This window comes from Lissotriton vulgaris, chromosome 3_1, assembly GCF_964263255.1.
Source record: "Lissotriton vulgaris chromosome 3_1, aLisVul1.2, whole genome shotgun sequence".
Lineage (NCBI taxonomy): Eukaryota > Metazoa > Chordata > Amphibia > Caudata > Salamandridae > Lissotriton > Lissotriton vulgaris.
The window spans coordinates 239539106-239551463 of record NC_141689.1 but is presented as its reverse complement, the minus strand read 5'-3'; the positions used below and the strand labels follow the sequence as shown (position 1 = coordinate 239551463).

At 48.5% G+C, this 12358-nt stretch overlaps 1 protein-coding gene across 1 annotated transcript in view; it reads right to left on the bottom strand.

The window, feature by feature from the left end:
• Positions 1-12358, bottom strand: part of KATNAL2 (katanin catalytic subunit A1 like 2) — a 306132-nt gene that overhangs the window by 152986 nt on the left and 140788 nt on the right. The window contains exon 5 of the mRNA XM_086963443.1: positions 2635-2726. Coding sequence (XP_086819569.1) covers positions 2635-2726 — 92 coding nt within the window. The remainder of the gene's footprint in view (positions 1-2634; positions 2727-12358) is intronic.

Genomic DNA, 12358 nt, shown 5'->3' with positions numbered 1-12358 from the left:
TCCAGTGGAGTTCGGTGGTGTGGTCGAAGGCGACGTGGGAGCCTGTGGAGAAGACGGGATCCAGCGTGTGGCCAGCGGCGTGGGTGGATGCGGTGACGAGTTGTCTGAGGCCGAGGTTGGCGATCAGGGTGGCGGAGTTGGCATCGTTGTTGTTCCCGAGGTGGAAGTTCAGGTCCCCGAGGAGGATGTAGTCCGTGGAGGCGAGTGCGTGGGTGCTGGCGAGGTCAGCGATGGAGTCGCCGAACTGAGCCCGGGGTCCGGAGGGGGGTCTGTAGATGAGTGTTCCTCTGAGGGTGGTGTAGGGGTCGGTGTGGATCCGGAAGTGCGGGTGTTCAGCGGTGTTGAGGGTGTCGTCTGCGTGGGTGGTGACCTTGAGGGTGGACTTGTGGACGATGGCTATTCCTCCCCCGATTTTGTTGGCGCGATCCCTGCGGGTGATCTTGTAGCAAGTCTCGGTCAGGAAGGCCACGTCTGGGGCGGAGGTGTCGAGCAGATCCCATAGCTCCACGGCGTGTTTACGTGCGGAGCAGGTGTTGAGGATGGCATTGAGTGCGTGGAGGGTGCTGGCATCGTAGTGGATTCTGGTGAAGCCACTCCGTGTTTTGACAGTGCAGACGGCAACCTGCCTGCACATTGAAAGGGGATAAGAGATCACCTTGTGTATCCGCCTGCAAGGGGATGTCTGGGGGCTCTATAGGACCCCCATTCCCCTGCCAGAGGGTTGCAAACAGGGGGCGCAGTGACACTGCGCCACCTTTTAGGTGGCGCACTGTCAGTGTGCCTCCTGAGAACTTATTTGCCTATGGGCCCGCGTCTGTAATACGGCGCGGTACAGAGGCAAAGGGATTCCATCATTTGCATGGGGCGACGCCCCATGCAAATGAGGGAACGCCCCCTTGAGGAACCAAGAGTGCAGTATGTGCGCCAGTGCTCTCAGTATTAGAGAAAGGGATGTACACGCTTTTTGGCACCCCTTCTGTAATATCAACTGCCCCAGGGTATGCAAAGCAAGCACAAACACCTGTTGCACCGACTGGCAGTTCTATAATATGGCCCCTTGTTTTCATAGTGCAGGGGGCAACCCACCTGCACTTTGAAGGGGGATTAGAGATTCCCTTGCAGGCAGATGCGACTGCAAGGGGATGTCAGGGGTTTCTATAGGACCACCTTTACCCCCTCCTCCAGCCCCTTCTGAAATACCAAAGTGCCCCAGAGGGCTGTTCTCCGGGGGCGCACTAACAGTGTGCTACCCTCAGTATACCCTCTGAGAGCTTCTTGGCCTCTGTGCCTAAGTCTGCAATAGGGCACAGGTGCAGAGACACAGGGATTCCCTCATTTGCATGCAGCACACCCCCATGCAAATGAGGGAATGCCTCCTGAAGATATCGCTGGCACTTTATGTGCGCCCGCGCTATCAGTATTGCAGAAGGGGCTGCACAAGTGTCTGCAGCCCCTTCTGTAATACTGGAGGTGCAAATGCCCATTGCGCCCGGGGCACTTTGTGTAGTACAGCCCCAGTTACGTTACTAACAGACACATTCATTTTTAGGCACGGGGAGATTAAGTGATTTGCCCAGAATCACAGGATGTTGAGCGTCCCTGCTGAGACTCGAACCTTGTTCCCCAACTTCGAGGTCGACCTCTCTAGCCATTAGGGCACTTCCTCTGCTGTTTGCGTTACACAACCACAACCAACTGTGCTGGATAACTGGGTGTCTAGTAAATAAATACATGTACGGTGAAGGGTGGGCACCATAGACCAACTGTTAATGTATAGACCTGATGGGTTAGTATATGAGCGGTTTCAGACATGTCAGGACTCCTGACACTCACTTACCGCACCTGAGGTGTTGGAATCCTTTGGCTTTTTAAAAAGGTAGTTGGATAAGGTAATATTTAGGGACTCGGATTTTTTTTCCAAAAATATTTTCCCTTGATTTCAAAAGCCTGTATACCGGAGTCCAAGTGCGCAGGAGGGGCCGAAACGCCGGCTCTTGCTGCACACGAGGGCCCCAACCCTTCAGGGGCCGACCAAGTCGTTAGGGGGCCCCATTCAGCGCAAATCCAACTAATATACGTGAGATAAGAAAACTCAGTGACCCCTTCATATTCTGCGGGTAGGGGGGGAGGGGGGAGAATCGGCGGGGGGGCGAGGGATACTTTCCGTTAAGGCACTGGAGTTGAGTTTTCCACATGGCTCAACCACGTTTTGAGGGGAGACCCAGCCCCCTCCACAGCTGTTTGTGTAAATCGCAGGCTGTGGGTAAAAAGTGAGCCCCTTGCGTTTTCAAAATGTAGCCTTTTTGTATTTTCAAAACGCAATAGGGACATCGATCGACATGCCCTTTTAAAAATGTTTCGTTAAAAAACTACTACAGGCCACCCCCGTCCCCCCCCCCCACCCAAAAAAAGTTTGAAAAATGGACCTATGTTAACCGTGTTTGACCTCTAACCTTAGGAGTGTCGTTTGTTTGTGGCCTTAAATGTGAAGAATTCGGGGCATCATGTAATGTGTTTAAAGCGTATATTAAACTGACAAACAGAATAAATAGAGAATACAGCGAGTAAACATGGGTAGAACTAAGGAGTAACTGATATTCCCAGTTTTGTAATATTTGTCGCGTCATTCCTTACCCAGGGCCTGCGCCTCGCTGACTCATCACAGACTCCAGTTCATCCAAGAAAATGGTGGAGGGGGCGTGATACCGCGCGAGCTCGAACAGCACCTGTTTAAAAGAGACAGAAAAAAACACATCATCCAGTAATAAACACTGCCCTTAAAAAGGGTTCATAACAATTAAAATGCAACGTGTCTATAGTGAAAATGAAGACAATGTACGTATTAAGGTAATGGCCATTAGTATTTCTCCGCACTGGTCAGCAGATAGGACATATGGCCTTGTTGTAGCGGAGGAGGCCCGTGTTATTATAGAAGTCGTCATGGTGAGCTGCTCCTATTGGCTGGTGTATGAGGGTTTGCAATGACGAATGGCTGAAGAACACATGGGTAGAAAATGTGCACAGTGAGAAACTACGTCAGTCCCTTTTAGGAGGTGTTAATACTGCTTTACCAATTGCAATGGCCTATATATTGGTCATTTTATAACAGTATGTCTGATAACTGCCTTATGGGAAAACCTTTGTGCCACACGGTAGGCCTGAGTTGGTTATGGCGACAAGCCAGTGATAAAGGCTAGAGGCCTGATTGGTTCATTGGAAAAAGGTATGCCAGATTCCACAGGTGTGATACCTATACCAGACAGTAGGCTTGACTCACTTATAATGAAAGCATATGTCAGAACAAATAGACCGGAAATGACAGAGTGTTATTACACTGGGTTCAAGCCTGTAACCGGATAGACTGTTACACGAAATCCCACAGATTTCTGCAGTAGGTTATAGGTTAAGTGCAATTTCCCCCTCTAGCATACCAGTGGGAGTGACAGCAAAAAGCATGGGTGAATGGATCAGTGCATCGCAGCCACTGGCTTTTTTGTCCTGCAAGTAATGGCGTTTCACATGAATACAGGTTCACACCCGCCTCTGAAAGAGTGCTCTAGGGCTGGTGGACCAGTTCCTTAATTTTATATTTTCTCCTTTGCTAGATCACTTTTTATTTCTCTCATTTCACTTATTTTCCTTTTTTTAATTTTTGCTTAGAGTCTCCAGCAGACAGTGTACCTAGGAGGCTTACCTGACACTCATTTCATCTTCAGTACTCCACATTTCGCGAAGCCACTGTTTCTAAGCCAGGCTTCCATCTTGGAATGGTACTGTCCATACTGTATCATTGTTTTTCTGTTCCAAGATAAGTGCCATACATATAATCACCACGTTGGCCATCTTGGATTGGGAAAATAATGCACTGTTGTATTGTATTGGTTTTTATACAGAGCTTTACACAGGGTCGGATTGGGATCACAATTTGGCCCGGGCACTGACGAAAAAAGTGGCCCACATTCAAGGGGCGTGGCCCACAATTAAGGGGCGTGGCCCACATTCAAGGGGCGTGCCCTTTCATGAAACACCATTTGGTTACACACGTCAATGTCCTTGAATATTAGATGTAAATACATTAGGAATTTGGACAAGTATGGTAGTGCACTGTCCAGTGACCAGCTGATAGAGGGCATCAAAGATCAGAAATTGGATATATTCAAATCTGTTCCGAACAGGGGCCCAAAAAACTGTTTGGCCCAGGGCCCCCAAAATCCTTAAGATGTTTGGCACAGAAATGAATTAAAGTGAGAGGATACTGTTCTTGCACAGGAGACACAGGGGGGAAAGGTGACAATGGCGCCATGCTGAGCATCTAAAAAAACAGCAAGGCCCCTTTCTGTCACAATATTATTCGAGCCCTTGAGGGAAGGAGCACCTAATAAGCAGCGAGGCCCCTGCTATTACTAACCTACTCAGCCCTCCCCAGACCTTCAGCACAGGAGCACATGAACAGCAGTGAGGCCCCTGCAATTAGTAATTTAATCAGCCCTCCAGGCCTCAGGGCAATGTCCTTGCAGGGGAGCACAAAACACAGCTGCTGGGTGATCCATGGTAGCCAGGGGGAGGCTGAGGTGAAGATGGTGCAAGTTGCAAAGATCACCTGACCCCCACAGTCAGAGCCATTCTTCCTCGCCCACTATTCCCTCGGCCGTTTTTCTCTGGACCCCGACCCGCCATCTTGTCCATTCCCTCGTCTTGTACCCTTCTCCCTCGTTTCCCCCTTGACGATCCTCAAATGTTTCTTCCCTATTCCGTTTTACCTTTTCTCCATACCCTTGTATCCCTCCCACACTCCCTTGGTGCTGTGACTGCATCCCCCCTCCAACCCCACTTAATGGAACTCTGCCTGAGAAAATATTCTATGTGTGTATATATATGTATATAGAGAACTCCAATCACTAGTATATGAAGTAGACCTTTGTACCATCTACCATTCCTATGTGACTCTTAGAGTATAACCATTCGTATCCCTTCCTTAGGTATTTAGAGAACTCTAATAACTAGTATATGCAGTAGACCTTTTTACTCTCTACCATTCCTATGTGACTCAGAGTATATCCATTTGTTTCTCTTCCTTGAGTGACTTTACTACTTGTACATTTGCAATTTTTTCTTTCTGTTTCTATCTCTTCCTTGTGTGACTTTACATCTTGTACAGTTGCCATTTTTTCTGCTTGTATCCTTTATGTAACGCATGTAATCCTAAGTCCTTATGTTTCGCAACTGATTCTTATGTAAAGCGCTCTGACACCTTCTGGTAAAGTTTGCGCTATATAAAATCGCATTAAATTAAAAACAAACAAAACAAAACTAAAAACCTAACACTGTTTATGTGCTGCGTGGGCCCCAGGGGGGCCGAGGTGAAAATGGCTCAAAGGCCTGAGCAACACCTGCCCCCCAGGGGGGCCGATTTTTGCAAACAATCACCCCCTCCCCAGCCACCCTCAGCCTGATTGCTTTGCTGGGCAGGGGGTGAAGGAGAGGCCACAGCGGAGAATCACTGCACAGTGAAGCTGCATTCATTTCTCTGTCTCTGTGCCCTCTGTGGGCCGTTTTTTTTCCCTCCCCTTTCCTAGTCCACAGCGATCACGGAGACAGAGACAGAGAAATTAATGCAGTTTCACTGTGCGGCTGGGAAAGGGGAGAAAAAAAAACAGCCCGCAGAGGGCACGGAGATACCGGCCCTTCGGCCGATGCCCGAATGCCCACATTGCCAATCCGCCCCTGGCTTTACATACCCTGTGCCTGGCCAAAAGTGCTTTTCTGGTGATGACGTTGCATCATTTATATACCTCTTCATAACGTTCGCAAGGCCATGAAGCACTCCTTTCCTGGATGCTATTCGGCTGCACGGTTGAAAGGGTGTTTTTGGTTCGGTCTCTATTGTATATGTTTGGTGAGATGGAAGAGATATGCATAGTGCTGAGTGCAGAGCATGTTCTGTGTCGCTGCAGTTCGCTGTGTAAGAACAGACATAGCCTCGATGCATAGTAACATTGTTAGATAGCTGGCCAGTGTGATGTTTCATGAGTGACCATCTTAGAATGGTATTGTTCTCTATGTATCGTTGTTTTACGATTCCAACATGGCAAACATGTTGCTTCTAAATGTGGCAGCCATGCCGACATTTAAACCAATTATACATGTCGCATATTGGCATTCCATATAGCTGCCCACTACTATGTTAAATGTTTACTGCAAGCATATGTTTGTTCCATTTCCATTGTGGAATTTTTCTACTCTGTTAGACCTGACTGTCTTAGGCTGATCTGCCCCCAAACCTTTTTTCCTTCATCCCTTCTGTTTGCTGAATCCTGTTTTTGTTTGCTTTACGACTCTGTGCACCTTCGTGTAAAGTGCTTGTGCTCACTCCATATAACAAGGTCAATTGGCCTACATCAGATTGACATATATATTTGCTGAATAGTCCCTGATAAGGTGGTACAACATATACTAAGGGCTTGCAAATTAAATGCCACTAGTGGGCTTGCAGCATTTGTTGTGCCACCCACTAAATTAGCATTTTATACCACGTCTCAGGCCTGCCACTGCACCCTGTTTGCAGTTGTAAACTTCCAATTAAACCTAGTAAAATACATCTTTTGCCAGGTCAAAACCTCCCTTTTTCATATATGTAAGTCACTCCTAACGTAGGTCCTAAGCAGCCCATAGGGCAGGGTGCAGGGTATTTAAAGCATTGGACATGAACTTTTACGTTTTCCATGTCCTGGTAGTAAAAAACTCTCAAATGAGTTTCTCACTACTGTGAGACCTACCTCTCCCATACGGTAACATTGTGTTACCTTATTGCATTGAATAAGTGATAACTTTTGTTTGGTAACAGGTAGAAATGTCATGTTTGGTCTTAAAAGAATTTTAATTTAAAAATCCTTTTTAATTGAAAAGGTGGATTTTAAGTCACAATTAGAAAGCTGGCATTTCCTTGTCCTAACCTCTTGGTGCCTGCAGCCTGTTTCCTGGGTCACATTACTAGGTGTAATTGGCTTTTGTGCATTTCTACCAGACAGCTATACAGTAGAGGGAATGGGTGTTGACAGGATTGCTGAGAAGGAAGACTGGACCTGCACACTTCATCCCAAGCTGAAGTGACTCCAAGGTTCAGCTGATTCACCTCCCGTTCTGAGCTAGAGGCACATAAGAAGCTCCAGTCCAGAGCCCTTCATGCATCTGCCCAGTTGACCTGCTGCCTGGACCTGCCTGAGCCCTCTTTGAGATATGTCATGGTAATCAGTAGTGGGGCTACAATGTTATGTTAATGTTCACTTATTGTGTGCACGTCTACCAAAAAGGACTCTAGGCCCTGAGGTGGGAAGAGGCCACTGCTTACGGATTTATTCATAGATATGTTTGAACATCCAAGTTTTCAATTTTTTTTCTAAAACTCTCGTAGTTCACTGAGGATCTTACTTCAAGTGGGAAAGTGTTCCATGTGAGAGAAGCAAGCACGGAAAACCTGCCTGGATGGAATAACATTTCCAGCACTACCCAACATGTGCTATGATAGGCGCTGCACAATAGTGAGTGATGGATGAATCTAGGCAGTATCTGCCTAACATCAATATTGAGGAAATGCTAACCAATCAGGGTGCCTCCCTCATGCATGAGGAGACTGAAGATGTTGCGTACACTCAACTTTGTATAGAGTGTAAACTATTCAGGCCCCTTTTAATCTGACCATCTGGGTATCTCTGGAACGGAGTGAACGAGGTCTGGGTCGGTGGTTGGTCAAGGAGCAATGTGCCCAAGGTAGGAGCACCCTCTGCGTCCTATCTGCCCCTGGGGGAGCAGGCTCTACACTTTGAATAGGAACAGTAGCACGCGAGGGGAGGGTTGGTACTATCACATATTGCATGCGTGATAAAACAATATGTCCCACTAGAACGACGTGCTAGATGTCATGAATGGGTTTAGGTCTGGCCCACAACAGTAGTAGCTGTCTGATAGAAATCTCATTTTACCAATACAAATATACATACACACATACAATCATACATATATACATACAGAAGAGTGGTCTTTAGGTCAGCTCCTTCCAGCCTTTGCTGTGGGCATTTTTAGGTCTCGCCTAGCAAACGCAGCGCATGCGCTGCACCGCCTTGGCGAGCCTCTTGTTGTCGGTTTTGCTAGCGAAGGGAGACAAACCATGTGCGCACCTGGACAGACTATGTGCACGCGCACCGCACAGTGTCTCTTTTGTTTGCAGGGCTTGTTAGTTTCATGTTAATGTTAATGTTATTTATAAAGCGCGCAAATACCAAAAAGGTGTCTCGGCGCTAAGGACAGCAAGCAGCCCTACAGAACACCCCTCACAGGAACAGCCAAGTTTTCAAGCTTTTTCTAAAGCTCAAAAGGGAACTGGCCTTCCTGATCTCAGAAGGCAGCAAGTTCCACAGCTTCGATGTACGATACTGAAAACTCCGCCCACCCCAGTGCATGGTCCGAATTTTAGGCACTGCAAGTAATTTTGCACCCGTAGAATGGAGCTGTTACCACACAAAAAGTTTCTGAAGAAAGAATTTAATTTGTTGCACCACTGGAAGCCATGTTGTGCTTTACTTTGTTCTAGCCCCCCCTCCTGTTGTCTGCATTCTCTTTGTTCTTGCCCCTCTCCTGCTGTCAGTTTTCTCGCAGCGGCCACGGACGCGTGCTAGGTGACCGAGAAGCCTCTGACGAGGCAGCCTGGGAGGTGCCGCGGGAGGTCTGCGAGGTCCAGATGGTTTCCATGGCAGAGGCACGTACCATGCTCAAGACTCAGGGCGGGTAGCCGGCCATGCTGCCGCTGATATGGAGCCCGCCCGGAGCCCGCCCGAAGCCCGCCGGCCACTGCTGCCCGTCTCCAGACTGCGGCACTGCACCGAGAACCGTGGGCTCTTGGGGATCCTGGAGGATCGCGGCCTGCAAGGCGGTCATCCCGAGGACGTGTGCAGGTCTTCAGAGCCGTTGCTGCAGGGGCTGCGCCAAGGTCTGGCCATGGCCGACCTAAGCCTGAGGCAGAGTCCCAGCTCCCCTAAGGACGAGTTCCAGGCCATTCTTACCAGTGCACCCTGCTACAGCCGTGGCTCCAGAGACAGCACCTTCGAGCTGAGCCTGGGCCTGCGGCAGCTGCTGACTGCCTACTGGGCGCAGTACTGTAAGGGGCAGGAACCTGAGCTCTGCATGCTGGGCAACGACTGCTACAAGCTGGCGATCGCCCACTGCCTGCTGGTGCACTGCCCCAAGCACTAGGGGGTATTCGTCCACCCGCCCCGGGTGTTGCAGCAGGGCGGCGAGGCATCCGCGGAGAACCACGTACAGGGGGGCAGAGGATCCCGCTGGGTCCGGGGAGGGGGGTGGGGACAAGCAGCCGGAGAGGGATTGCCTTGCACCTTCCAGGTAAGAGCGAGGTGCTGAGGATCGAGGGGGGCAGTTGAAGGCCTGCCTGCCTGCCTCTGCAACCTCCTGGCATCGGGTGGGAATAGCCCGAGAGCCCGCCAGGGACAAGGTGCCCCAGAAGCCGGCTAAACCGGGTGAGTAGAAGTGATTACCTGCCGTAATGTTTATCTCCGTTGCTTGGCCTATTTTCTGCGTGGACAGGTGCCACTAGGATTAGCAAGCACAGTGTGGAGGGTTGGAGTGCAAAGGAGTAAAAGATCCATTGCCGGGTCAATGGGATATTGGATGGTGAGGGTATGAGTGCTGCATATCTTCTTGAAAGGGACACTATCCCTCTCCATACCTCCTGTGTCTTTGTCTTCTCCCTGGAGGTGGCAGGGCATTAAGCTCTCGATTCCCATTTACTGCTTTGGCTCTCTGCAAAAAGAGCACTTCCAATGGTGATAGGTCACCTCAATCATGATCCAAATTTACTGCTTGGTATTTCTTCAATAAATCGATTGTTGGGGTGAACGTGTAACAATCCTTGGCCTCTCTTTGGTGCCCATTCAATCCTTGGCCTCTTTTTGGTGGTTCACATCCAGAGATGAGAACTGTGGTCACCCATGCAATCACTGGTCTCTTTCTGTCCAACCGCTTTTAAAGGTGAGAGAGTGTGTTATTACTCTGTACATTCATTGCTTTACATCTAATGCGGAATCTGTCAAACCTTACTGATGAAAAGTAATGTAACTTTCTTCCTCTCTCTGGGAAACACTAAAATGCACTGTGGAGGTACGGAGTCCACACAGCACAGAACTGAGATATATCATGTGGTCTTTCCCTTTCATCATTAAGTGTACATCTGACTATTCAGGCAATACGTGCCCCTAAAATGATCCTCACAGGGGGCGCTATTACCGCTCCAAGTGGCCACATAATTTTGTTTTTTAAGTGACGGCTCCAAGGCACTATGGGGAAGAGATTATTGTTAATACAGCGAGTAGAGGGGGCGGATAATTCAATACAAGCCTGGGCAAGCAGGAAAGTTCAAACGCATTGCTGTTGTGTGTGGGTGTGTGTGTGTGTGTGTGTGGAGGGGTCGTTTAATGTGTGGTAGAGGCATGTGAGTGAGTACATGTCTGAGTGCTTGTGTGTATCCACTGGGGCAGCTTGTTTATGTATGTGGGTAAGGGAGATCATGTGCTTGTCTGTCATCCTCCACTTTGGGAAGTGTCTCCTACAAGTGAGTGACTCTTGCATCTTGAGTCAGCTGGTTGCCAGCATGTTTGTGTATGTGGGTAAGGGAGAGTTTGTGATGGTGTCTGTTATCCTCCACATGGCAGTATCTCCTGCCAGTGGCCCTGGCATCTTGAGCCAGCTCGGTACAAGCATGTTTGTGTATGTGGGTAAGGGAGAGTGTGTAAATGCCTGTCACCCCCGGATTACGGGGTTTACAGGCATCCGGAGTACGGATTAACAACACCAGTGTCAGCCAGGATTACGTACAAGAAGTGCTGCGTTTTACAGCGAGCTGGATGACTGACAATTCCCTCAAAATAAATCTAGGCTGTTCCATGTATCAACAGCCCTTGGTGTGACCTGTTCTGTCCGCAGGAATTAGGAGTTTCTCCTACCCCAGTCCCAGTGGTTAGAAGTCTGGGCATTAAAATCAACGCCAACCTCTCTATGAACAACCACGTGTCGGCAGTGGTTGATACCTGTACAGGGATATTGAGGAGTTTGCGGAAGCTTGTCCCTCTCCTCACCACTATCTCCCTTCAGGTCATTGTTTCTGCCACAATACTGTCCAGGTTGGATTATGGGAATGCCCTCTACATCGGCCTCCCCTGGAAATTATTAAGAAGACTACAGGTTGTGCAGAACGATGCGGCGCGCCTTATTTTTAATCTTCCCAGACGGTCCCATGCTTCCCCATTGCTCTCCAAACTACACTGCTATCCATCAGGCAGCGAGCATCTTTTAAGGACCTTTGCATTGCCCATAAGGCCATTTATGGACAGGCCCCAGTATATATCAGGGATCGCCTGATGAGTTACACTCCTGCTCGGGCTCTTCGTTCCTCTGCTGCTTGCCAGCTGGTTACTCCACGGTTCAATTCGGCTCGCAAGGGTGGGATAGCCTTTTTCACTTTGATCCCACAGCTTTGGAACAATCTTCCCGGAAATTTACGTAAAGAACCGGGTCTCCTTCCTTTTAGGAAAAAACCTAAAACTATCTTGTTTCTGGAGGCACTGACCACAATTTAAGCCTGCCCATTCCGACTCAAATACACTGCCTGTTGTAATTCTCTCCTCTAGAAGCGCGAAGAGACCTGATGGTGAACCTGCGCTATATAAGAAATAACTAACATAACATAACATAACCCCCACTTGCCAGTATCTCCAACTTGTGACCTTGACATCATGTGCCAGCTCAGTGCCAGTATATGTATTTATGTGGGTAAGAGGCTGTGTAATTGTGTCTGTTACCCCCACAAGCCAATATGCCTCGGAAGTGTCTCTGGCATCTTGAGCCAGCTCTATTTAAAAAATGTAAGGCTAGCTCACAGTCTGTCTGAATGTTTTGCATTCAGGACTGTGTAGTCCTTTTTTATGTTGTTAAAAAAGATTACAAGCACAGAAAGCAAGTGAAACAAGCATTTGCAATGCAATAGGTGTCGCATTTACGGAAGTTTGAGCTATTGGCATTGTAAATGACAATGCCTTTTATTTATGTTTTAAAACCCAAAACATAAATAAAAGGCATTGTCATTTACAATGCCCAGTAGCTCAAACTCGGTAAATGCGAAACCTATTGCATTGCAAATGCTTGTTTAAAGGCTGCCAGTGGCTGAGTGGGCTTCTCTTAAAGCCATGGAATGTAATGGTAGGTACATCGGGCTTCAAGTAGTCCAGTGTGATAACCTCTCCGCTGTGCTGCCTCCCTGTCTCTTTTCCAACCCCCAATGCCCCTCCCCCCTCCC